Source organism: Manis javanica, chromosome 3, assembly GCF_040802235.1.
Source record: "Manis javanica isolate MJ-LG chromosome 3, MJ_LKY, whole genome shotgun sequence".
Classification (NCBI taxonomy): Eukaryota; Metazoa; Chordata; class Mammalia; order Pholidota; family Manidae; genus Manis; species Manis javanica.
In genome coordinates this window covers 3,105,154-3,130,016 of record NC_133158.1, presented here as the reverse complement: position 1 = coordinate 3,130,016, position 24,863 = coordinate 3,105,154, and the positions used below count along the sequence as shown (strand labels likewise).

Genomic DNA, 24,863 nt, shown 5'->3' with positions numbered 1-24,863 from the left:
AAACATCAGTCCAAGAGTGAGACAGCTTCAAAACAGGCCACTTTCCCTTCTGCCTCCAAACTCCCTTTTCAGGATTTACATTTTGTCTTTTCTTATTAAAGCGAACTCATCCATTCATTCATTTATTCAGCTTCTTCCTCAAGAGATGTGTGTCATGTCCTGCTCTGTGCCAGGCACATGTGGGTACCAGGAGAAACACAGGGAATAGGATGTGGTCACTGCCTTGAAGAGCCCACAGTCCACTAAACATCCAGCTCTGCCTTGGAATCACCAAGGGCCTGATGTGTGCCATGCTCCGTAGAAGGCACCGCCAAGGGCCCCGACAGGCACAGCCTGCGGGCAGGTACAAGGGAGGCTGGGAGGGCTGCCTGACGCTGGGCCTTGGGGGAGAGGGAAGGTGGGCTGGAACGTCAGGTGGAAGTCTCAGGGCAGCATGAGAAAAGAGGGAGACCAGGGACAACAGTGACAGTCAGGCATCTCGGGGTGATCCAGCGAGTGTGCAAACCAACTACCCTCTCCTGGCATCTGGCCTTCATGGGTGGTTTCTGCACAGCTCCCAGGAAGGCCCCGGGAAGGAGCTGTCTGAATCACACATAGGCCTGACCCCAGGACAGTCCTCCACCTCTCTGCAGACCCCTGCCTGTGACACTGAGAGCTGAAGACAGGAAGTCCTCAGTGCCCTGGCCCCCTCATCCCGAGCCAGCAAGTGAGGCCCAGGGCAGAGCAGGAGAAGGCCTTGAGGAGCCCAGGGCATGGTGGAGTCCAGCCCAAAAGTTCCGAGACTGCAGGTCCCAGTTGTCCCAAGCCCAGGCAGCCCTGCGAGGTCCATGGGCAGCTCTCACGGCCCAACTCCACCACAGGTTGGGAAACAGTTCCAAGCTGCCCCCCAGCAGAGATAGCATATTCCATTCTGTTGTCTCCTCTGAATGAGGGGCCCATCAGATGACTAGGAGCTGCACAACCCAGGCAGGGCACCCCAGTGCTCGGAGCCCACAGACACCACAGAGGAGAGGTGCACGAGGACAGGGCAGGGCCAGGGAGGGCCCACCTGGGTCAGCTTCAGCTTGCTCTCCCAGGAGTTGATGCGTTGCTCAAAGGGCTTCTTGTAGGGAGAGAAGGACATGCTCTGGGTCATGACAATGTGGTCGTCCAGCAGCTGCGAGGCCTCATCGGGGCTCTTGAGGATGTAGGTATCCGTCTCCTTGTAGGGCACCACGTTGAACAGGATGGCCGACCATTCCTTCTCCATCTTGTCCAGGGCCTGGGGTAGGGGGTTGTCAGGCCAGGTCCTGGCAGCCCTGGACCTTCATGGGCCCCTCTGGCAAATACTCTCAGCTTATCTGGTCAGCAAATTCCCCACAGGCCCCTCTGACTGCATGGCTGAGTGGCTCTCACATGTGCGCTGCATGCATACAAGATGCATGTGCGTGTGGGAGGCAGCCAAGGTGCCAGGCAGGCACTACGGTCCCAGTGCTGGCCCTTGCTGGTTGCTGAACCTCTCTGAGCCTTAATTTGCTCTTAATTATGAGGGCAGTGCTACCAGCTCCTTCCTGGGGGAGGACATACCTCGAGAGGAGTAACCGAGTGTGATAGGGATGCTGGACGCTGCGCCAAGCCCCACCACACTGTTAACTCATGGAAGAGAATGCACCCCAACCCCTGGGCCTGCTGAATGGCCCTGGGGAACAGAGCCCAGCACTGCTGGTGGCTGCCCACCTGCTCAATGGCATACTCCTTGCCAGCCACCTCAGCCACTTTGCTGATGTTCTCGATGTGATCCTGCAGGTTCATCTCGAGGCAGTGGGCGAAGGTCAGGGTCGCTTTGGGCCTGACATTAATGTTGATCTCATTGGATAGCATGTCCCAGTGCCGGGTCTGCATGCCAGGGTTGCGCAGCCCCTGGATCAGCGGGATGTACGGCTTGAACTCCTCTATGCGGGCCCGGATGTCTAAGGCCACGTCCTGGCAGGCTGCCGGGCAGGTCAGGCAGAAATGAGAAGCAGCCAGCGCAGGAGAGGAAGGAATGGCTAGGCCAGCTTGGCTGCCTACCTGGGATGTCCTTGAACTGCTTCACACACTTGTGCATGGTCTTAAAGGACTCGGTGACATTCTTCTCCAGCTGCTCAGCATCAATGGCTGACAGAGGGTCGTTCATCCAGCTCTCAGACCAGCGCAGCCAGTCAGAGGCTGTGGTCCAGAGGTCCAGGTAGGGCTGAAACTCCTTCACCATCTGGGTCAGCTTGTCATACTGCAAGGGCAGAAGAGCAGGGCTGTCTGGGGAGCCCTCCAGGCTGCTCCTTCTTGGGCCGGGCCCTCTCTGCCTCCTTGCACTGGCTGCCGTCCCTGATCCTGACCCCATAGCCTCAGGCCTGCCCTCTCTTCTGCCTGCCCCACATAGGCTCTGGGCTCAGAGTGGCTGAGCAAAGCCTGCACTGACGGGCAAGCCTCCTGTCTGTTCCAGCCAGGCTCCTGGCCCTGAGGGCCAGGGGTGGGTTTTCTCTCTGCAGTCTGTTGAGCCCTGACTCCTCAAATGCCAGCGCCCTGCCACCTAGGGTTTGGATGTGTCCATAGATGCTGGGGCCCTTCCTCAAGCCCAGGGGTCGGGTACACCACAGGAGGCCTACGCTTGTGGTGGGCAAGCCAAAGATGCGCTCGCGGTTGTTGTAGAGAGCAGCCAGCTGCTGGCAGTCCTTCAGCTGCTTCTTGACCCGCCGCACCTCGTTGGCGATCTCGTGTGCTCGCAGAACCTCCATGTGGGTGGAGAAGCCAGCTACCACCAGCTGTGGGCCAAGGAGCATGAGGTCAGGGGCCTCAGTGGCCCCACCCATGCCCAGCACCCCATGCACCCAGGAAGCCCTACGCCCCCAGGATCCCTTCCCAGTTCCAGGTTGAGTAGGCTCCTGGCCTGTCACAGGCAGGCCAACTGCCCTGTGGGAACACAGTGAGATCGGAGAAAGACCCAGTGCCCTAGGCACTGTGCGCATAGCCTACCAGGGCAGGGAGGACACAATGAAGAGGTGGGGTCCTTCGCTGCCCAGGAACCCCTCCAGCCTTTCAGTTCAATCCAGTAGCCATTTGTTCACTCATCCACCAATTCACCCATCAAACACTAACACCACCTCCTGCAGGCCTGAGGTGAGCCCCGCCCCGGAGAGTGCATATTTGTGCGGGCGGGCGTGTGTGCGCATGTGTGCATGTGGGCGGGCATGTGCGTGTGCATGCATGCTGGCCTGGCAGAGAGCAGGTCGTAGTGGAGCCCTCAGCAGCCGCACCTGCAGCCCCTCCAGCTTCTCCTGGAAGTTGTTCTGATCCATGATCTGGATTCTGCGGAACTTATCCTCTTCTTCCACATGCTGTTGCCGCACCATCTCCACCTGCCCCAGGAGCTTAGAAGGCCAGTTGGTGGCGGCCCACCTGGGAGGGGCAGCAGTGGGGTGGGGGAGTGTCCCAGCTGCGATCACCAGGTGGGTGGGGCAGGCAGGGAATCCCGCCTGAGCTGGGCAAATGCGTCCCAGACATAGGCTGGGAGGCAGCTGCTGGCACATCGGGGTGTGGGCCTGCCTGGCAGAGGAGGCCATCCCTGCCCTGGGGATGCAGATCCAGTGTGCCCTGTACAGTGATGGGGCCCAGGGGAGCAATGTCCAAAATAAGAGGAGTGAGGCTGAGCTCCCTCTTACACCCCAGGGTCTGGAGGGGCTGTCGCTCAGAGGAGGCAGAGTGACAGCCTCTAGTCTGTACCGCCTTGGTGACCAACCAGGGCCACCAGGCCAGCTCCCCTCTCCCTGGAAGATGTGGGCATTCAGGGATTCCACCTGCAGGTGGCTTGGGAGTGCCAATGCTGGGGGCCACCTTCACCAGGGTGCTCTGTGAAGCCGGTGCTGTGGCTCCCGGCCTGGGCTCCCAGGAGACAGTGCCGGCCTCCCCCAGGCCCTGGCATCCTGGAGGCACCTTAGTAAGGGGTCTCTGCAGCCTCAGCCAGGCAGCTCCCGCCTGAGGCTGCTACCCATGAGGCCTTCCCTTGGCGTGCCCAAGGACAACAAAGAGCCACAGTCACAAACAAGGGGACCTAGGCCGGGGCAAACAGGTGTGTCTGACTGACAACGGGATAGGGTCCCTAGGCCAACAGGCCCAAATGACGTCCTCCTGCCCAACTGGACACCTGGCTCTGGAGCCATGGCCTCTGGTATCTTCAAAAGGCATTTCTGGTGTGGCTGCACAGCCTGTAGCCACTAGGATATCTGAATAGAGCCGCTGCAGCACCTGCCTTTCACCTCTGCTCCCTGCCACCTGGGGTGGAAACCAGTCTCCCACTCACTTGTCATTGAAGTCTTCCGTGCTAAGGTTGTAAAGGAATTCGTCCATGACCTGGTAGTCTTCCATGACCTTCACAATCCGTTCCTGCACAGACAGATGTGAGAGCTGCCGGAGTGCCCAGAGGAGGCGTTGACTGGGACTGAGCTCCCCAAGTGGTTAGGAGCTAAGGAGAGGCTACTCTCTTCCAGACAGGGGAGGCCAGGGGTGGAGAAGAAGGCATGGGGTGCCAGGCTAGCATTGGGCTCAGGGCTGCAAGAGCCATGGCCACCACACCTCCAGCGCCAGCCCCTAACTGATACTTTCTGCCCTCCTGACTTCCTGAACAGCATAGCTCTGAGCCCCCACCTGCACCCAGCCTTATAACCCTCCTCGCCACCTGTCCTCTGTGCATCTACCTCCCCCAAACCCCTTGCCCCTGACCTCCTGCCCCTGTTGGCCCCCAGCACCCAAACAGCAGCCCCATGCCCCCCAGGTTCCGTGTGCCCCCTCACCTCCAGCCCCACCAGCTTCTCAGGGATGCCCTTCATCCAATCGCGAAGCTCAGCCAACTCCTCAATGCTGTTGGGCTTCTCGTAGATCTTGCGGCTGATGCTGTGGAACCCTTCACAGATCTGCCGTAGGAGGAGGGTGCTGGAGAGGCCGCATGCTCCTCCTCCACCCCACCACATCCTGCAGCCAGCTCACTGGGCAGCCGGGCCTTGCAGTAGGAGGAGGGCATCACCTGGCCCACTTCCCCAGCCCTCTGCACCCAGCTGACCCACACTCCAGACCTCTCGGGCCTGCACCAGCACGCTCTCAGCTCCCTGAAATGACCCATCCCAGGGGGTCCTCATGAGCAGTTCCCAGGTCTTTACAAGTCTAGGGAAGGAGGCGGCAGCTCCCACTTCCTGGGACTTCCCATAGGGGACAGCTCCCCACAGATAGATAGGGTCAAGTCACAATGACTTTCAGAGCCTTCCACTGGGCTGGGCATCTGCAGACAGCCCTACTCCTGTCTGGGGACAACTTGCCCACATACGTGAGGGAGGGTGTGTCACTGCAGCCACTGGGGCTGGGCGAGAGGGCACGCACATCATACACCTCCTTGTGCAGATTCTTGGCCAGGATGTCCAGCATGGAAGTGGCCAGGGCCTTGCACTTCTTGGACAGGCTCTGCTTGACGTTGTCAACGTTGATGTAGAAGGGCCCAATGATGATGCTGCTAGGCAGCGAGCTGTCCAGGACCTCTTTCTCCTGCAGGTGAGTGAGTACCACCTGCCGTACCTCCTCAGCCGGTGGGCACTGCGTCTGGTAGGCCCTGTGGATGGTGGGCACAGGAGGGGCTGAGGGCGTGAGCGGGTGGGCAGGGTCGCGCAGACAGTGCAGACACAGACGCAGGCACGCACTTGAGGAACGTGGTGACGTCGTTGTTGTTCAGCTCCAGGTACTTTCTGTACTCTCTGGCATAGGCCTGCAGGGGGACCAAGGCCTGCCGCACAGCACTGGCGACCGCGCCACGCAGCTCCTCCACCAGCGGCTCGTGAAGCCCCACAGACTCCAGCAGGGGGTCGCCGCTGATGAAGATGTCCTCCATCACCAGCTGTGGAGTCAAGCCCAGGCCTGAGAGTGGATGTGCCATGGGGCAGGAGGGTGGGAGGGCTGGAGGCGTGACCCAAGGCTGAGTGGCAGCAGTGCGGCATGGTGGGGTAGAGGTGAGGTTTTGTTGTGGTGGCTCTTGGAGGGGACCCAGGACTAATACAGGGGCGGCATCTTCCTCTGCCTATGCCTGCCTCAGTCGAGAGCCAAGGGAAGGAGCAGACGGGGTGACCAGCAAGGGGTGGGGGAGACGGCTGGAGCTACAGAGGAATGGGCTGGGCATGGCAGGGGTGTGAGTGGGGATTTCTGACAAGGGCTCCCAAGTGTGGAGGTCAGTGTGTCTACATCTTAGCTAAAGAGACAGGTCACGTGCTGGGCAGGATCTGGGGAAGACATGCTGTGGTGGGAGTGGACGAGTGAGCCCTGCTGGAAACAGGTCTGACACCCAGCAGCGGTGTGACCTTAGGCTGAACTGCTCCAAGCCTGACACATGGGCATGTTGATGGTCTCCAGTTCAGCTCTCGGTGAGGAATGAAAGAGCTATCCCAGTACTAACAGTGCTGAGCACACGGCCAGCCAGGTGGGGGCCCGCGGAAAAGCTGTACTGCTCTAGCACAGGTGCCCGGGCTTCAAGCTACAGCTGTACCTTCTCCAGCTGGGGCACCGCGTGGGTGGCCAGGATGCCCTTGTCAAAGAGGTTGAGCAGAGATGTCTCAAACTGCTCCAGCGGTGTGCTGTAGTGCACCCCCGAGCTGTCCAGCACCAGGTCCACGGTGAACAGGGGGTTCTTCCGGGGCCTGCAGGGGGGTGGTCAGGCTGACCGTGGACAGGGCCTGGGGAGACCTGGCCCTCTGCCCTTCCTGCCAGCAATGGCTCTTGAGCTTCTCCAATTGCCTCCTCCCTCCTCCCAGAAAACTCCAAGTTACCAGAGAGGAAGACTTACACCAGCCGAATAGGCTCCTCCATTTCTGCCACTCCCCCAAAGATCCGTGGGCCCCAGGGACAGGGAGGAGCCCCACTCAGTCCTCAGGTCATCAGGGAGTGTTGGCTGGACCCTGGGCCCTCGGGTGCCCCCACTCTCCCTAGATGCCCACCATCCTTGGCTTCATCTGCCCACTACATGTCAACAACCCTCAAGCGTGGATCCCAGCTGGGTCTATGATCTGGACTGCCAGCCACCTGCCCCCTGGACCTCTAATGGTTATCTCAGACATCCCAGGTCCCCTGACTCCCTCCAGCTCCCCCTGGGCCCGGGGCTCGGGATGGCGCCTGCAATCAGCCTGGTCTCCTCACGCCCTTCTGCATCCAGGCCCCACAGCACTACTTCCCACACAGTGCCCCACCACGTCCCCACCCCTCGGCCCTTATCTATACAATGGCAAGAGCCTTAGTCGGACTTCTCTTCTGCCTCACTTGTCCCCACAAACCCAGAGCACCATTTCGGAATGTAAATCGGATCGTTAACCCCTGTGATGGCTGCTGACCACCCTTAGAATAAGTCTGGCCCCAACTATGACCCCAGGAGGCCTGCGTGCTCTCGCCTGGTCCTTGCAGCCTCTCCCACAGGCATCCTGGCCAGCCTCCCCACCCCCCCACTCCAGCCACACCTGCTGGCCCTTCTTCCCTTGACAGCCAGCCCTTCAGGCCTCTCGCGCTCTGGCCCCTCCACCTGGTGCCCCTCCCCTGTGTCTCCTCAGGGCCTCAGGTCTTGACTCAGATGCCACCTCTCCCTGGCACAGTCCCTGCCAAGACTGCCGATGACTGTTCGCCTGCACGCGTCCCCCCGTGAGAGCAGCCGCCGGCTGCCCTGCTCCCCTGGAACCCGCACGGCTCAGGGCAAGTGCTCAAAGAATCTTTCCCAGTTGAGTGACTCGTGACTGACTGAGAGAATAAAGGTCCCCAGGAGAAACTCAAGTCAGAGCCTGTGAGGTGGCACCTGGCAGCTGGGGTGGGAGCCGGGCTCTCGGACAGGCTGCCCTGGTCGCCACCCCAGCAGCTGCAGCCCCCAGGGGCCTGGCAAGGAACAGCTGTGGGACACCAGGAGCCTCGCCCAGCGGGGCCCCACCTGTAGGAGCTGTTGATGCGGTCCTCGCCCCAGGCCATGTCCCGTGGGCAGTGCAGCACACTGCAGCAGGCCTCGCTGATGCACTGGGCAAAGCTGCTCAGCGAGTCCTGCACCAGGAAGCGCAGCGAGTCCTGCAGCATGTACTTGATGAGCTCCATCAGCCTGCGCAGCTTGGACGTGAGGTACACCTCCCAGCTGGCCTCGTACAGGTTGTACCAGCCCTTGCTCATGTCGCGCAGGCTGCTGCGCATGGCCACCTTGAGCGTGCTCACCCAGCTGTCCTTGAGGAACATCTGCACCTGGAATGGCCAGGGGGCATCACACAGCCACCCAGCCTGAGCCCGTGGCCGCCACGCTCAGGGTTCCAGGCACTGGGGTGCTGCAGCAGCCTCGGGAGCAGATGCCCGCAGAAGGACCTGCCCTGCCGCAACTAACTGCCGAGCCCCACTCATCCACACCCTCCTGTGACCCCGGGAGCCCAGGGCTGAGAGGGAGGGTCAGGAGCAGGGCTTCCCTCTTTCCAAGGGGGAGAGGCAGAGAGTGGGGAATGAGGCAGAGACACGAGCTCTTCTCGGCCACCAGTGCCTGTCTCCAGGGGGGCCGCACCCCTCCTCCCTCACAGCCCAATCCTCAAGTAGTTGTGCCGCACATGGGGCTCCTGCTCCCCTTTCTGAGACAAGGGGTCTGCTTCAGAGCCCACCAGGGTTGGACAGAAAGAGACTGCGAGGGGAGCCTACCTGGCCGTCCTCTCCTGCGATGAGCCACCCCGAGGCACCCACCCCACCTCCCGCAAGGTCTGGGAGGAGCAGGTCCGCTTTTCAGATCAAGCTGGGGCCCCTGGCCTGTGCCTGTCAGCTGCAAGTCTCTGGCTGCCGTCCCCTGTGCCTGCTGCCCACGCACCTGGGAGAAGGTCTGCGACTGGATCTGCTCAAACTCTTCCAGGCGGCTGGACTTGGAGAGGCTTGAGTGGAACAGGGACATGGTGGTCACCTTGTTGCACTCGGCTCGCACCTTGCTGAGGGCCATGATGACCTCCGGCCATGTGAGCAGGGATGCGAAGGTGAAGTCCTCCCTCTGCTTGCAGAAAGGGTACTCAGGGACAGTCACCAGCCCTGTGGGGGTGGGGGCCGAGCACCAGTGTCAGGTTGCCTGGGGCACACCGGGATGAGGACAATCTACAGGGTGCTGAAGGAGGCACATAACTCCCGCCTCCTCTGCAGAAGAGACACCATGTCCCCAGATGCCCTCGTCTCCCACAGCCTGCCAGAGTGGCCCTGAGGCCTCTCAGCAAGGTACCTACTCTGGGGTGAGTGAATGCCCTCTAGTACCCTCTGGATGCACCTAGGGGTGAGAAGTTCAGATTCCGTCCCCTCCTGCCCACTCTGCACACAACCCCAGGGGCCTGCCCTGGAGCACTAAGGAAGCTGTTAGCACCAGGCCCCACATCCACACCCCACCAGGCTCTGGCACTTCATGGAAGCTGGGTCCAAGCAATGGAAGGAGCAGGGAGGGGGAGCCCAAAGCAAAGGGGCCAGAGGACCAGCAGCCTCCCCTGAGAGGGCATCGAGTCAGTGCCAAACGACCCTTGCTGCTGGAGGAAGGCAGGCCCGGGTGTCCCTAGGGCAGACACCCAGAGCTCTCCGATCCTCTCCTGAACAACTGCTTTCCTGGCACGTGCTAGCCTGGCTCCTACCTGATCAGTCTGTCCATCTGCTATCTTTGAAGAAGCCTTTCCCGCACCTCACCCCCAACCTGCCCAGCTCTCCAGGCGGTAGGGAAGAAGGGGAATGTGGGGACGGGGCAGGTTCAGAGACGACCCTAGAGGGAGGGCTCTGGCCCAGTGGACAGCCATGGGGCCTGCCTTTGCCCAGCCACCCTCACCTTGGTTGGGCACCTTCTCCTCCTCCTTCTGAGGCAGGGTCACGTAGGAGAAGGTGTGGGGCTGGGAGGAGACGACCCGGTCAAAGTTCATCTTGTTCATGCTGCGCTCGTAGTCCAGGTTCACCTCCCTGGAGAGGCTGCCGAGGTGCCCCAGAAACCTGCCCATGGGGACCAAGGCAGGGCAGTCAGGGCCACCCTGTTGCCCAGCCCAGATCTGCCTGTCTGGCCTCTCACCTCCTGATGGTGCCACTGCCCTGCCTGCACCCCACCCCTGCCTGTCCCAATCCACTCCCACAAGACTCAAATTTTGGATGCTAGGCTGAGCCAAAGCCCTTCCTGGAACCCGAGAGGCCCTGCAGGCTGGCCCTGCCCTCCCCGCAGGCCCTTCCCTGCCCACACCCCCAGCTCCAGCCACCAGCAGCCTTCGAGTCCCTCCTGGAGGCACCAAGCTCCCTCTCACCTCACAGCCCTTGCACACACCATGCCCTCTGGCTGCCACAGTCTTCCAGCCCCTATTTCAGCCTGACCAGCCCGGCTCCTCCCTTGGGGTTCTGTCCCGGGCATCTTTTGCCCTCTCTAGATGAGGGCAGGCCCCATTTATGCCCCCAAAGGGCTTCCCCTGTCTCAACACCCCTGCACCCAGCTGGTCAGTGAGCACAGCGGAGAGCAGCGTTGGCGCTATGTCTGGTTTCTGGTCATTTCTGCACAGGCTTGCTCAGGGCCTGGCATTGCAAGGGGCCCCCATTACACAAGTGTTGAATGCACACATAAAGGGATGAATGAAAGCCATCTCCATGGCTCCGAGTTGTGCGTGACCAGCAGTGAAGCCCTTGGCAGGAGGTGAGCCATATCACCCAGGAGGCCCTCTCTCCACAGGGGCATCCTTCACCAAGGCCCTGGCCCACAGCTCTCTTTCTATGCTTCTCTGCTTCCCAGACAAGCAGGCTCAGCTCAAGTGCCACTTCTTCCAAGAAGCCATCCCCGACTTCCACCTCCTGGCTCTGGGCTGCAGCGACCCTCTGCGTCCTTGCCTCCCTGACTCTCACATCCCAGCTGGGACGTGACAGTCTGGCCATTCACTGCTAGAGCAGGAGTGGGCCCTCCCCGCCTCAGGCTCCTCCCTGGAGCAGTGGGGGGGCCAGTGCCCAGCAGGATCCCCCTGAGGGTCTGCTGGATAAACAGTGAGGCAGTGAAGATACTTCAAGTCGGCTGTGGGGTGTTCAGAGAGCCTCTGGTCGCCCACATTGGCCGCTCAGATGCTGTCCAACAGCTCAGCCTCTTTGCAGCCTGGCCACCAGCCCCCAGCTCCGATGCTTTGTCCCTGATCAGCAGTGTGCCCACTTTCTGTTGCTGATGCCCATCCCGAGGAGCCCAGGGCAGGCCCCAGAGCAGTGGGCAGGGAGTCCTGGGCCCGGAGGCACCAAAGGGCTGCCTGCTCGCTGCTCACACCTGCCCACCACGCGGTAGCTCAGGGCTCTGCAGAGGACGCCGGTCACTGAGGCACTCTTCCTCTTAGCAAATGTTTACTGGGTGCCTGCCGTGTGCCAGCACCTGGAAGGCACTGAGAACTCAGGAGAACATGAGAGCTCAGACATCACGACTGGGCCCAAGGGTGGGTGACCCCCCAGCTGACCCCTAACCTGGGCTCAGATCTGGAGGCAGCAGGCAGGGTGGACCTCACACCATCCACACTCTCCTCACAGGCAGATCCTGCAGGCATCTCCCTCATTCTCCCTGTTGTTCTGCTTGCCAGAACCCTCTCCTCCCCTTACTTACAAATGTCAGCACCCAGTGAGTCGCCACCACCACCACTGGCCACCTAAAGCAGCCCCTCTAGGACGCCCCTTATCTACTCTGTCTTCACAATACCTGCCAGCTCCTCAAACCACTGAGCTTTTTCCTGGTCGGTCTGCTTGGTGAGACTGAGCCCAGAGGGCAGGTCCCTGTTGGGTGTGCCCACCACCGTGCCCTGTGCCCGGCATAAAGCAAACTCGCCATGCATGTGGCCGACTCCCTGCTGTCCACCTCTGCCTGACTGCACCTCGCTTCTGCTCCAGAACTGCCTCCGTTCTCACTGACTTGGGAGGTGCTGACACACCCCCAGCTCCTGGGCAATCCCCCTAGTCTGAGCCAACAGAGGTGAGCTGGCCCTGACTGCTCCCTGAGTGAGGAGTGGGAAAGTGACCCAGTCATGACCAGTGACAGCTGCAGAGACATTAGATCAGGCTCTCTTGTTGTGTCTCCCTCAGGACATACGCTGTGGCATGTCATTCATGCTCCGGAGTCCCCACGGGGCAGAGGCTGGACTTAGACCACATCTCTGCCCAGCAGCCTCCTCTATCCAGTCCTGCCCCTTCACTCCCTGAGTGGATTTCATCACTAAATCCCTTACACAGGAACGCCCAGGAGAGACTCTGCTGCTAGGAGTGTGGGCAGCAGCAGGACTCTGTGGACGGGGCCTAGAGTGTGAAAGAGCTGCTGCCATCCAGCTGTAAGCTGGCACGCAGTGGGGACATGGCCTGGTGTGCCAAGCCTGGAGTGCCCTGCACCAGACTTCTGGTATAGGACAGTAGTGCATTTCCTGTCTAAGCCAAACTGAGCCCAGCATATGTGTTGCATAGAACCAAAAACATTCCAAATGATATAAAACTCAAGAAATGGGTAAGTGGAGAAATAAACATCAAGTCTCAGTGAGCTATTGCTCACTCCTGTTGCAGGCCTTCAGAGAGGACAAGGGCAGGCGGGGAGGAATGGCACAGAACTGGGGAGCCGTGGTAGCCTAAGATTGATTTCAAATCCTGACGGAAAGAGAAAGTCCACCCAGCTGCAAAAATACAGAGCAGGAGTCCTGGAAATCAGAGCACCTATCATCAGAGAGGACCTTGGGTGCATGCGCCCAGGATGGCGTTCTCAGAAAGGCATGACTTTTGAGGGGGAGAGAAAAGGAAAGAGGAGGGATCCCCTGGAGACTGGAGGGTGACGGGGAAAGAAGCAACGGCGAAAAGTGGAGTCCTGCAGGATGAGAGAGAGCAGGAAACCTGGGGACACACAGCCCACCTCCCCGCGCACGCACGCGCACACGCATACACGGACGTCCGTAAAGAAACCTCGCTTGCCACACGGACAGAAGAGGGCGCCCTAAACTGGGAATCTTATAAACCGACCCAAACCTGTGAAATGAGCAGGTGAAAGAGGACTACAGTTACATAAAGCTGCTGTGAGAACGAGCAAAACACCTCAAGGAGGGAAACCCCATCCGCCGCTCGATGAAACAAAGACCCTGGAGAAAGAAACCAGCACAGCCCTTCAAACTGAGCTGGACACCTTCCAACAGGGATCTGGGCACCCGAAAAATCACCTTGAGTATGAAATTCAAAAACAGAGCACAGAAGTGGGCAAATAACAGGAAGGCAAATAATTAATTGAACTCAGGGGGAAAAAAATGAGAGAAACAAAATTATCTCAGGAAGGAAGGCTAAGTAACATTATGCTCAAGGCAAAACACAGTCAAGTAAGAAAAGGTAATAAAGTGCATGGAGACAGGCAGGAATATAACCAAGAGAATGGAAATGAGAGAAAGAAAAAAACCAAAAAGGGTAGGGAAGTAGCTGAATTAGAAATGGGAGAAGAAACAGACACGTAGGTAGGTAAAGATGGAGATATATAATGGAATCTCTGATGAAGAAAAACAGAACAGTGGAACAGAACTCATATTGAAAACTATAATCCAATGGAAATTTCCAGAAATAAAAGAATATCTGGATCGATATATTTTAAAAGGCCCATTGTGTACTTGCGAAAACTGACCCAGAATGATCAACACTGAGACATATGCTAGTAAAATGATTAGACTTTGAAGATTTAAAAAAAAGAAAATCCCCAAGGTGTCCAAGCCACAAACATCAACTTACAAGGGAGACTGGCATCAGACTTCTCAAACAAAAAAGAGAGGCATTAAAAAAAAACCCTCAAGGAATAAAGGTGTGAACCAAAAATTTTATATCCGGTCAAACTGTCCAAGTTTTAAACATACAAGAACTCTAGGAACACTACATGCCTGAGCCCTTTAGGAGGAATCTATTAGAAGAGGGTCTTTATCCAGCCAAGGGATTGATAGGGATCAGGATACACTGCCCCATAGATGGCATCTTGGAGTAGTGAAGGTTTTAAGCTAGAGAAATTTGAGAGAAAGAGTCGCCCCACACCCAGAGGAGAGTGACTTCCTTAGCCCCAGAACGGAGCCCCACCAAGAGGACTCCAAATGAGCGGTCTTTCTGAGATCCCCCGGCTACTACCCCCGGCACCCATCCTCTTGTCCTGACACATTTCCCGCACTTTCCAGTCTTCATTGGACCAGCATGAAAATGCTCAGGTTTAACCTCTCAGTCTTCATTTTCTTAGGAAGGCTCCCATGTCTGGAAAATGCATTCAGTAAATCAGTATGCTTTTCTCTTGTTAATCTGTCTTTTGCTACAGAGCCCCAGCTGAAATTCTAGAGGGAAGAAGAAAAAAGGATTTTTCCTTCCCCACAAGGTGACAGGGAAAAATTCAGAAAAAAGGCTGACATACTTAATATATTTAATTGTAGATTTAAGACTAAAACAAAGATAGAGATGAGAGTGCAAGAATATGATGTTAAAATATTAAGTAGAAAAAAGCAACTAAAACTGGGAGGATGAAGGAATGAGGGAAATAGAATAAGATCAAGGATTGTTGCTCAGGAAAAGGATGGGAAGGGGAGGATTCTATTAAAACCTGTAAACTGGATGTTAGACGGCTCAGAAGGAAAGGAGGGGATTGTGGGCACTACAAGAAACCACTAAAATAAAGACACAAACCTTCCTAAATACCAAAAGAAATCTAATAAGTGAAACAAAGAAAATACATCATGTAGAAAAATAAACCCAGAATTGAGATTAAACCTATCAGCTCTATCAATAAAGGTGAATGGGCTTAACTCACTTATTACAAGAAAAAGACTTTCAATTTGATTACTCATAAAGTAAGGCCTGACTATATGATGATAACAAGAGGCCTATGTAAAACAAACTAATTCGGAAAAGCTAAAAATAGAGGGAGGGGCAAAGATACATCAGGAAAATTAAAACAACAAACAATCCAGGCTACAATTCTGATAGCAAACAAAGCAGGATTCAGGTCAAAAAGCATTAGACCTGATCAAGGACACTTTTTAATGCTAAAAGCCACAATTCATAATGATAACATAGTCAATAAGGTGGATTTTATGAAATCTTCCTATATAAAAATTTATACCCTAATAATAGGAATATACCTCTTCTCAAGTACAAATGGAACATTCACAAAAATGGGTGATATATTAGGTCACAAAGAAATTATCACGAAGTTCTATATAGCAGAAATATAAATATCACTCTGTGATCCTAATGCAATAAAACTAGAAATTATTAAGAAAACATTTAAACAAGACCTTTCCCCATGGAAAATTTTAAAACCTTCTATTAAACAACTCTTTCATGAAATGGGGAGTAGAAACGAAACTTTCAGAATTAAAAAGAAAATACTACCTATCAGAATCTGTGGACTATTTTTAAAGCAATTATCAGAAGAAAGTCTATAGCCTTAAACAAATTTATCCATAAGAATGTAAGTGAATTAGTTACATATCCATAAGAAATTAGTGAATTAAAGTCCTAGCACCCGCACACATACACACAAACTATAAATATAACAAAACATAAGCCAAAAAAGAAAGGAAATAATTAAAAGTAGAAATTCATTAAGTAAATGTAGGAAACAGTCAAATTAATAAATTTAAATCTTGTTTTTTTTAACTAACAAACTAAGCAAGTCACTAAGAAACTAAATAAAGCCAAAAAAAAAAAAAAAGAGAGCATAAATCTACAAAATAAGGAATGACAAGGGGAAGTCAACATTGACACAGAAGACAATTTTAAAATCGTAAGAGACTATTTTGTAGAAGCCTATGAAAATAGATTTTAAAACCTAGCCAACATGGATAATTTTTTGGAGAAGCAAAGTATATCAAAATTGACCCCATTAGAAACAGAAAGCTTAAGCACACCGATTTCCTTAGAAACCTGGATAAAGTCACAGAGGAACCATCCCTACAGAAAAGCACCACATCTAAAGGGTCTCAGAAGGGAATGAATGACCAGACAGCGCGATGAGAACTGAATGGTCCCAGAGGGCTGATAATGGAGGGAAACATCTGCACTCCTTTCATGAGGCAAGTATGACTTCACTTCCGACCTGAAAGACATACAAAAAAATTACAGATCAACAGCATTTATCGATACAAAGGTTCTAAACAGCACCTTAACCAACAGAATCCAATACTCCATTAAAAAGGTGGCATACCTTGGCCAAGTAGGATTTATGAAAGGAATACAAGATTGTTTCAACAGTAGGAACTCAATTAATATAATATGTCCTGTTAATATATCTAAGGAGCCAAATCACATGTTTATCTTCGTAGGTACTTTAAAAGCCAGTGACGAAAAAACACTTAAGAAAACAGAAATCAATGAGTATGTTATTTAATAAATAAAGTCCCAAAGCTAGCATTTTCCTAAGGGGGAATCATAGAGGTTATTTCCACTAATATTAGGAACAAGATAAGGATGCCTATCATCTCCACTACTATTCAGTATTATACTAGAGGTATTAGAAAATGCAACTAAGTAAGAGAAAGTAATTAGAGGAATAAGAATTAGAAAGAAATAAATGAAACTATCTCTACTTACAAATAATGTGTACTTGGAAGGCCCTAGAGAATCAATGATAGAACAAATTCAAACATTAGCTGAATTCAGTAAGGTAAGAGGATCTAAAATTAGCACACAGAAATCAATGACACAGTAAAAGAAAATATCATTTATAACAGCAACAAAGAAGGTAAAATACTTAATAAGAAATATGCAAAATCTACATGAGAAATACTTCAAAGACCTCCAGAAAAAAATGAAAGTAGACTTGAACAAATGGATGCATGTTCTTGTTCTCAGACAGGACAATTCAAGATCCTAATGATGTCAGCTGTACCTACAGTAACTGAAAATATAATACAATCCCAATAAAACTGTGAAGTGCTTTTAAAATAGAGCTAAAGAGGTTGATACTAAAGCTCACATGGGAAAATATAAGCATGCAAATTCCTGTCAAAATCCCAACATTTTTGCAGAAACAGAAAAATCTACAGAATTCATATGGAATCTGAAGGAACCCCAAATAGCCAAAACAATCTTGAAAAAGAATGAAATTGGAAGCCTCATGCTTCTTAACTTCAAAACCTACTACAAAGCTGTAGTGATCAAAACAGTGGGGTCCTGGCATAAGGCTTGACACATACACCAATGGAACAGAATAGACAGCCCAGAAATAAAACCTTACCTAAAATGTAAGTGTTGGCAAGGATGTGGAGAAAAGGGAGCCCTCCCACACTGTTGGTGGTAATGTCAATTGGTGCAGCCACTGTGGAAATCAGTATGGAGTTTCCTCAAAAAAACTAAAAATAGAAATATCATTTGACCCAGCAATTCCACTCCTAGGAATTTACCCAAAGAAAACAAAATCTCTGATCAAAAAATATATATGCACCCCAATGTCTATTGCTGCATTATTTACAATAGCCAAGATATGGAAGCAACCTAGGTGTCCATCAGTAGATGAATGGATAAAGAAGAGATGGTACATATACACAATGGGATATTATTCAGCCATAAAAGGAAGAGAAATCCTACCATTTGTGACAACGGGGATGGACCTAAAGGGTATTATGCTCAGTGAAATAAGCCAGGTGGAGAAAGACAAGTACCATATGATTTCAATTATTCGTGGAATACAAAAACAAAGCAAACACACAGAAGGAACAAAACAGCAGCAGACTCAGACAATGAGAGATGACTACTGGTTACCAAGGGAGAAGGGCTAGGGTGGTGCAGGGTGAGGTGTGTGGGGAGGAGGAGGGAGAGGGGGATAAATGCGCACAATAATTCACAATCACAATATAAGCTGATCACAGGAACTGTTGAGCCACTGTGATGCACATTTGAAACCAACATAAGATTGTATATTAACAATACTTTAAAAAATATATACATGATTAAAACAGTAGAGCAAGCACATAAGTAGACAAATGGAATGATAGGAGTCCAGAAACAGACCCAAGTGTGTATGGAAATCAGTATATAATAAAGGTGGCATCTCAAATCACTGACCAAGATGGAGGTTTTAATAAATGCTGATGGGCACTGAATAAACCATTTAATAAATGCTAGTCATTTGGAAAAAAATAAAACTGGATCCATACCATGCGTAAGGATGAACCAAGGATATAAAAAGTAAAACATGAAACCATACAAGTACTAGAAGAAAACCTCAATAGAGGGAAAGGCTTTCTAACTGTGACACAAAATACTGATGTATCAGAAGAAATGACTAATAGAACTGTTTATATAAATATCTTTAAGTCACATTGCAAAAATTACCATAAGCAAAGTCAAAATACAATGGACAAACCCGAGAAAATATTTACAACATATATCATAGGTAAAGGACCAATATCCTAATATACAAAGAACTCTACAATTAGACAGAAGAAAAGCTCAAAAACCTGAAAGAAAAAAAATGGGCAAAAGACGTGAATAGATAAGTCACAAAATATATAAAAATTGCCCTTTATCATATGAAAAGACTGAAAATATGTTCAATCTCACTGATAATACTCACAGACTTCCTTACCTTGCATACCAGCAGAAAATTAAATAGTATTATAAACATGCTCTCGGCAAGGCTGTAGGAAACAAGCATTCTCACACAGTGCAGTGGGCGTGCAAAATGACACAGCCCTTGCGGAGGGAAATTTGGGGCCATCTCACAAAACTAACATATGTACTTATCTTTTGATTTAGCAATCCCGCTTCTCAGAATTACCCTAAGCTACACCTCCCTTAGTATGAACATACAAGTGCACAAGGTTATTCACTGTAGCATTATTTGTAGTTGCAAAATGCTGGAAATGACTTAAATGCCCATATGTTAGAGGATAAACCACAGTGGGTGGTACATCCACATAACAGATTACTATGCAGCTGTAAAAAGAACAAAGAAAATCTTAACGGACTGATATGGATCAATTTCCAGGACTGACTTGTAAATGAAAATGGCAGAGTGAAAAAAGTATGTATAATATGCTCGTATTCATGTAAGAAAGAAAGGATATAAGAAAATATACATTTGTCTGCTCATTTGTGCAAAAAGAGAGACAGAAAGGGTAACTCAGAAGTTAGTGATATCAGCTACTATGGGCATGTGAAAGGAACAGAGTAGAAAAGATGGGAGATGCGGATAGGAGAGGATGAATAAGGGGTGTGGAGAGTGACAAATGACTCTTTTTTTAGTAATATTTATTAGTGAGTATAATATATATAGAGAGAGAATATATGCAGACTGTATACACATACACTGTATATATATGTGTATATATTCTGGACCAAGCTGTATTTCACCAAGTGAACCTATCCCACCGAAGGGGGTGGGAAGAACTAAACCAAGTAAATTTGAACATGATATTTGGACTACATGCCCCAGTCTAAAGAGACAGAGAACACGAAACAAATATCAAAGTCTATTCGGTATGGGTTTTCCTTTTAAAGGGTATGGAATGGCAATCTGAAACTACATTCTGTGTCTAGGACTGAGCAAATAAGCAAGCCAGGTTTCTTCTGGAGAACAAAATAGGAAAATGCACAAGTGAGAATAAGCTAAGTCAATTTGAAGGTATCACTATGAACTCAGGCTTTTTAATAGATAGACCAATAGACAGAAATAGATGAGGATGTGTGTAGAAGTTACAAATAATATGATATAATATAATGTACTGTAATGCAATGATATAATAGTCTATTTTCCAGATTTTTCTGGTCTAAGAGCCTCAAAGCAATGATTTCCTAGTAGCAGTGAGCAAATCTAATGCCCAGGTCTTGGCTTCTAAATACCACTGCCCACTAGGAGGGACCAGGGCTCCAGCTAATTTCGGGCTGGGACTGGGAAAGTACAGGATAAGCCAAGGATTTCTTGCTGTGCCATAAAGACATGCTCTAAGAACAATGGAAACGTATCAGAAAGACACAGGAATCAGCTTGAAGAGGCTCCCACTGGCCAATTCTGGGATGATTTGATCATAAAAATAAAAAATGATAGTAAGAGATTATAGCCCTCTTTGGACAAAATAAGATCCATGAGACTATATTGATAATGAGATATCTGGAGATGAACAAAGAATGGTTTGAGGCCCAAGAAGTCCACAGTGCAGTGGGCTCAAACAGATGAGCATGGAGGGACCACCACCTCCCACTCCCTGGGTAGCACGACTTCCCCACTGGAGGGCTCCCTGGAGGAGGTGATGTTTGGGCATGGGGAAGGGTTTGGCAGGGACTCACGAGGGCCCTTTGCACATCCGGGGTGTGCTCGTGGCCCACTGCTTGATCTTGCTCAGGCTCTGCTCACTGATGAGCTGCTGGCCCTCAGAGGGCATGCAGTCTACATACAGGTTGTAGAGCAGCAGCGCTTCCGTGTTCTTGCGCAGGGCATTGGCCTGGACCACACGCTGTGTGAACACACGTGGGTCCTCAGCGCAGAAGAGAAGCTGGATCCGTGGCACCCAGTACTGGCAGACCAGGAGGGGTGGCATTCCTGCAGTGGGGTGGGTGGGAGAGAGAACACAGGTGGGCTCTCTGGACTGCAAGCACCAGGTTCCCGCCCGGCTCTACCACCGAGGCATGGTGGCCCTGAGCAAGTGGTTTCCCTCCTCTGACCCCGTCACATCTGTGAAATGGGTACGACAACAGCCCCTGCTCTGCCCACCTCACAGGTTGCCATGGATGGAGTGAAAGTGCTTTGTAAACTGTAAAGAGCTGTGCACAAACAAGGAGTTAAACAGGGGTGGTTGTTCAAGTGCCATTCCTCCATGCCACACCCAGGGCAGACACTGCTAAGTGACAGGCTTGGGGTCCCCCTCAACACCATGCTGATGGCAGCACTGTCTGCGGCTCAGAGTTGACAAAATCAAATAATGGCCCTTTGCCCCTCCTGGAGTCTCTGAGTGTTGGGTCCTCTGGTTTTCCCTGGTCAGGGGACAGACGGCCACAGGACAAACAGAGCAAGAGAGAATTTAGACCTGAGCTAGCCATGCCCTGGGTGGAGGCTGGCTTCAGTGACAGGCTAGGCCTGAGGCGGGGGCCTTCCTGAGGCAGGGGCGGAGAGCACGTACCTTCAGGAGTGACCCCTCCTTTCAGGATAGGCTTCTCCATCCCATCTCGCACCAAGCCACTCTTGTCCGTTTTGTGTACTAGGTACAGCTTCTTCTCTTTGTCGTAGTCCAGGACACCAACATTACACCATTCGTACTTCAGCTTCCGACTTTTGGGGTCCTCTGAAACAGGAGGGGAACCCACCAGTGCTCCCTGCCATGGAGTAGGTAGAGGCCTCTGAGCGCACGGGCAACAGGTGCTAAGAACAGTCTTGGTGGTCACTAGTCTGGCCTCTCTCCCACCAGGCTGACCCCCTCTAGAGCCCTGCAGACTGGGGACACTCCTTAGTCCCAGCTGAGCTGACCTCTGGGGAACCCCTGGCGGCAGGAGGAGCCAGAGGGATCAGGCGCCCTGCCCGTGTACTCTGCGTGAGCCCATCAGGGCAGAGGGACACCCAGGCCAGCAGGGACGGGTTAGGAGGCAGGAGAGCCCCAAGCAGACAGACTCCTTCATTGCTGGAAAGCATGTTGTGTCTGAGCTGGGCCCTCCAAGCTCACCAAGGCCGGGTGAAGCCCTTCCCATGGGCTGGAGGTGGCAGCTGAGCCCCTGGGCCCTCCTGTGAGGACAGGCAGGGCAGGGTAGAAGACTGCTGCTGGGCAATGACCTCAAAGTGGTTATCAGGGCCTGTCTGGTCGGGGTGGGCCTCCACCCACCCCCTGGGCTGAAAGCCTTTGCCTTCCCAGGCTTACCTCCTGCCCCTGCCCCTCACTCATTTCTTTCCAGCCACACTGGATGCCAGGCTCTTCCTGAAACTTTGGAGCTTGCTCCTGCCTCAGGGCCTTTGCATTGGCTGGGGCCTCTGCCTGCAATGGTCTTCACTCAGGTCGCCTTATTGCTGGCTTGTTCCCTGCTGAGTGGCTTCTCCTTAGAGAAGCATCTCTGCCTACAATAGCACCTTTGGCAGAGACACTCTCTGACCTGTCACCCTGTTTGGAGCCTAAAGTCACACACATGTGCCTCCTCACACTACTATCAGCTCCCCAAAGGCAGGAGTGGCTGTCCTGGCTTGGCCATAGCTGTGCGCCTGTACCTAGAATGGAAACTGCTATGTATCAGGAGTTCAATAAACTTTTGCAGAAGGAAGATGCACATGGCACGGTGCCCAGCAGAGAAGGCTCCAAACACACTGGTGGGTTCAGGAAGTAAAAGGTGTAGGAACTCGGAGGAAATGCCTGGGCTGCTTGGCCCTGGGTAGACGAGCAAAGCCGATTGCCGTGGTAGATACCTCACCAGCTCTGGGTCTGTTCTGCTTTTCCCTTCCCTCCCTATCAGGTCTCCTTTTTGAAAATGCTGACTTTGTCTTGGCTCAGCTTAGACAAAAAGACATCACGAGAAGCGCCCAGGGGAAAACCAGAGGTCTCTGGCCGAGGGGCTCCCTGCCTGCCCCTCCTCCCATCAGGGCCTGGCCCAGAGCCAGGGGTGTGTGAGCGCGCAGGCAGAGCCCTTCAGAGGGGCTGGGACTCGGTGCATGTAAGGATAACGTGGCCCCAAACATTCTGCTTTTATCACCAAGAATTGGAGATCTGGGAACAGTTGAGTTAAATTATTTTTGTAATTAAGTCCAAAGTAAAGGGAACATTCTGGGCTTCTTATCTAGTTCAGAGAAATTAATTCTAGCATTAACATGTTTTTAAACCGAAAACAAACATACAGCCTGCTTGATGGACTCACTGTTGAGTTCCCTGGAGCCTGAGCAGCTTAAAACCAGCATGGCTGTCACCGTCCGACCTCCCAGCTGGGCACCAGCCCACCAAGCAGTGGCGTGACCGCCCACAGGGCAGGGGGACAGCCACCTCTGCCTCCAACCTCGTGACCCAGACCTCGCTGAGATGACGACGAAGACCTGCACATGGGCCGGGCGGCGCTGTGCAAACTCGCCAACACTCCTCCCGACGGGAGCGCCCCACGCATGGGTGCGGACACACAGCACAGCAGTGGCTGTGACTGGGTGGCAGCGGGAGCATGAGTGTGGGTGTGTGGGATGGTGTGCGTGGTGTCCACACAGAGGTGAAAGCCAAGCCCAGGCACAGCTGGAGCAGAGGTGATTTCTGGGTGGTGGGATGGGAGGGCTTGGATCGTGCCCCTTGGCACATTTTAACATTTCCGACAAGCTTGAATATTTAAGAGCAATAAATCAGAGATCTTTTTAACACTAGACACCATCCAGTTGTCCCTTTCCCAGCCCTCCTATCAATGTTATCCCTGGTGCCTGCAATTCCTGCCTCTTGTGTGGCCAGCCCCGTGACCTATATCCCAGCTGGGAGGCCTCAAAAGCGGGGGGCCCTCACCTCCCACAGCTCCCAGGCCCTCAGCAGCCCAGGAGTCCACAGCTGAGCTGCTGCTGGGATGGGTCAGTGCAGACCATGATCCTGCCCCCGACCATGCTGGCCCTGCTCACCATGCCCCAGGAAGTCATCAGTGGGCAGCAGGGCTCTTCCAGGAACAGGTTTCCTGTCCTTAGACCCTGGCTCCAAGCCCAAGTTGATCCATTCACTGGGGGTTCGGCAGTCAAATTCCTCATTGTCAAACACCTGGAAGAAAGCAGGAGATGCCTGCAGGGGGAGGCTCACCCTTAGCAGGGCCCCAGGGGGCTGGGCATTCCAGAGGATGGAGGGCAGGGGGCTCCTCCCCAAATGCAGGAGCTGCAGGCTGGGGGCCAGGGGGCTGAGCGCCTCCTCCTCTGCTCATAGGGGTCTGCGGGGTCAGGCTCTGACAGCCTGGCTCCCTGTCCAACCAAGCTGCCCTGAGGCTCAGGCAGAGGGGCGTCAGGACTCAGAGTGGGATATGGGCCCTCACTCCACTGCCCAAGGGAAGAGGTGGCCTGGATCTTCCTGGGCACTCCACCCAGACTGGGGGACAATGTCAAGAGGCCACCCTCAGTAGGGTGCTGTGCATCTGGTCCCCCCACAGGGACCACCGGACAGAGAGGTTCAGAGCCAGAGAGAGGAAGGGTGGGGAGGTGGGTGAAAGCCAGAGCAGGCTAGGCTCCCTGTCTCCTCCCTGCACTCAGTTTTCCCATCAATACCCCAAAGGGATCATGATAATGCCCTCCTCCACCGCAGGTCTCCCCACTGCAGTGAGCCCAGAAGCAGAGGCCAGGGAGAACTGTACCACAGTCCAACTGGGCTGCTTCTCGGTGCCCATCATGGGTGGGGCGGAGGCAGAGGTCACACCCACTGGCTGCCCAGGCTCTCAAGGAAGCAGCAGAGAATCGGGCCCCCGGCTATCCCAGAGCCCCTCCTGTCCCAGCTGAGAATGCCCGAACGCCCTGAAGGGGTCTGATCACACTGTTGCCCAGTTTGATGAGTGAGTGCTAGTAATTGCCGTGGGGTCCCCTTTGGGGTCTGAGTCCTCAGCTGGGTTGCTGCACCCCCACCCCCAATCATCAGCCCTCCACGGAAGCTGGGCTTACCTTCAGCGGGAGATAGATGGGGAAGAGTGGGTCATGGCCCTGCTCGATGGTCTGGGGAAAGTGGGGGTCTGGGTGCCTGGGCATGAGCTCGTTGGAATCAATGCCCTCGCAGGCCAGCAACTGCTCGATGTCCAGGCTCAGGTACAGTTGCTTCCTCCTGGCCAAGGGAGGCGAGGGGATCTCATGATGGCTCAGCTCGTGCGAGGTGGCACTGTGGGTGTCAGCAAGGGCCCACTGGATCTCAGGGATAGGGCAGTGACCCAGGGCCTTCCACCCCTGTGGGACTCCTCAGGAAGTGGCCTGG

At 53.2% G+C, this 24,863-nt stretch overlaps 1 protein-coding gene across 1 annotated transcript in view; it reads right to left on the bottom strand.

The window, feature by feature from the left end:
- The window catches only part of DNAH1 (dynein axonemal heavy chain 1), a 67,923-nt gene that overhangs the window by 34,622 nt on the left and 8,438 nt on the right, over positions 1–24,863 (bottom strand). The window contains exons 6-22 of the mRNA XM_073230683.1: positions 24,560–24,716; positions 23,546–23,678; positions 21,108–21,269; positions 20,278–20,530; positions 9,836–9,993; positions 8,855–9,066; positions 7,955–8,253; positions 6,536–6,686; positions 5,700–5,893; positions 5,386–5,611; positions 4,806–4,925; positions 4,316–4,398; positions 3,273–3,414; positions 2,625–2,780; positions 2,050–2,248; positions 1,717–1,970; positions 1,049–1,261 (exon numbers count right to left, since the gene is read on the bottom strand). Of these exons, the coding sequence (XP_073086784.1) occupies positions 1,049–1,261; positions 1,717–1,970; positions 2,050–2,248; positions 2,625–2,780; positions 3,273–3,414; positions 4,316–4,398; positions 4,806–4,925; positions 5,386–5,611; positions 5,700–5,893; positions 6,536–6,686; positions 7,955–8,253; positions 8,855–9,066; positions 9,836–9,993; positions 20,278–20,530; positions 21,108–21,269; positions 23,546–23,678; positions 24,560–24,716 (3,112 nt within the window). The remainder of the gene's footprint in view (positions 1–1,048; positions 1,262–1,716; positions 1,971–2,049; positions 2,249–2,624; positions 2,781–3,272; positions 3,415–4,315; positions 4,399–4,805; positions 4,926–5,385; positions 5,612–5,699; positions 5,894–6,535; positions 6,687–7,954; positions 8,254–8,854; positions 9,067–9,835; positions 9,994–20,277; positions 20,531–21,107; positions 21,270–23,545; positions 23,679–24,559; positions 24,717–24,863) is intronic.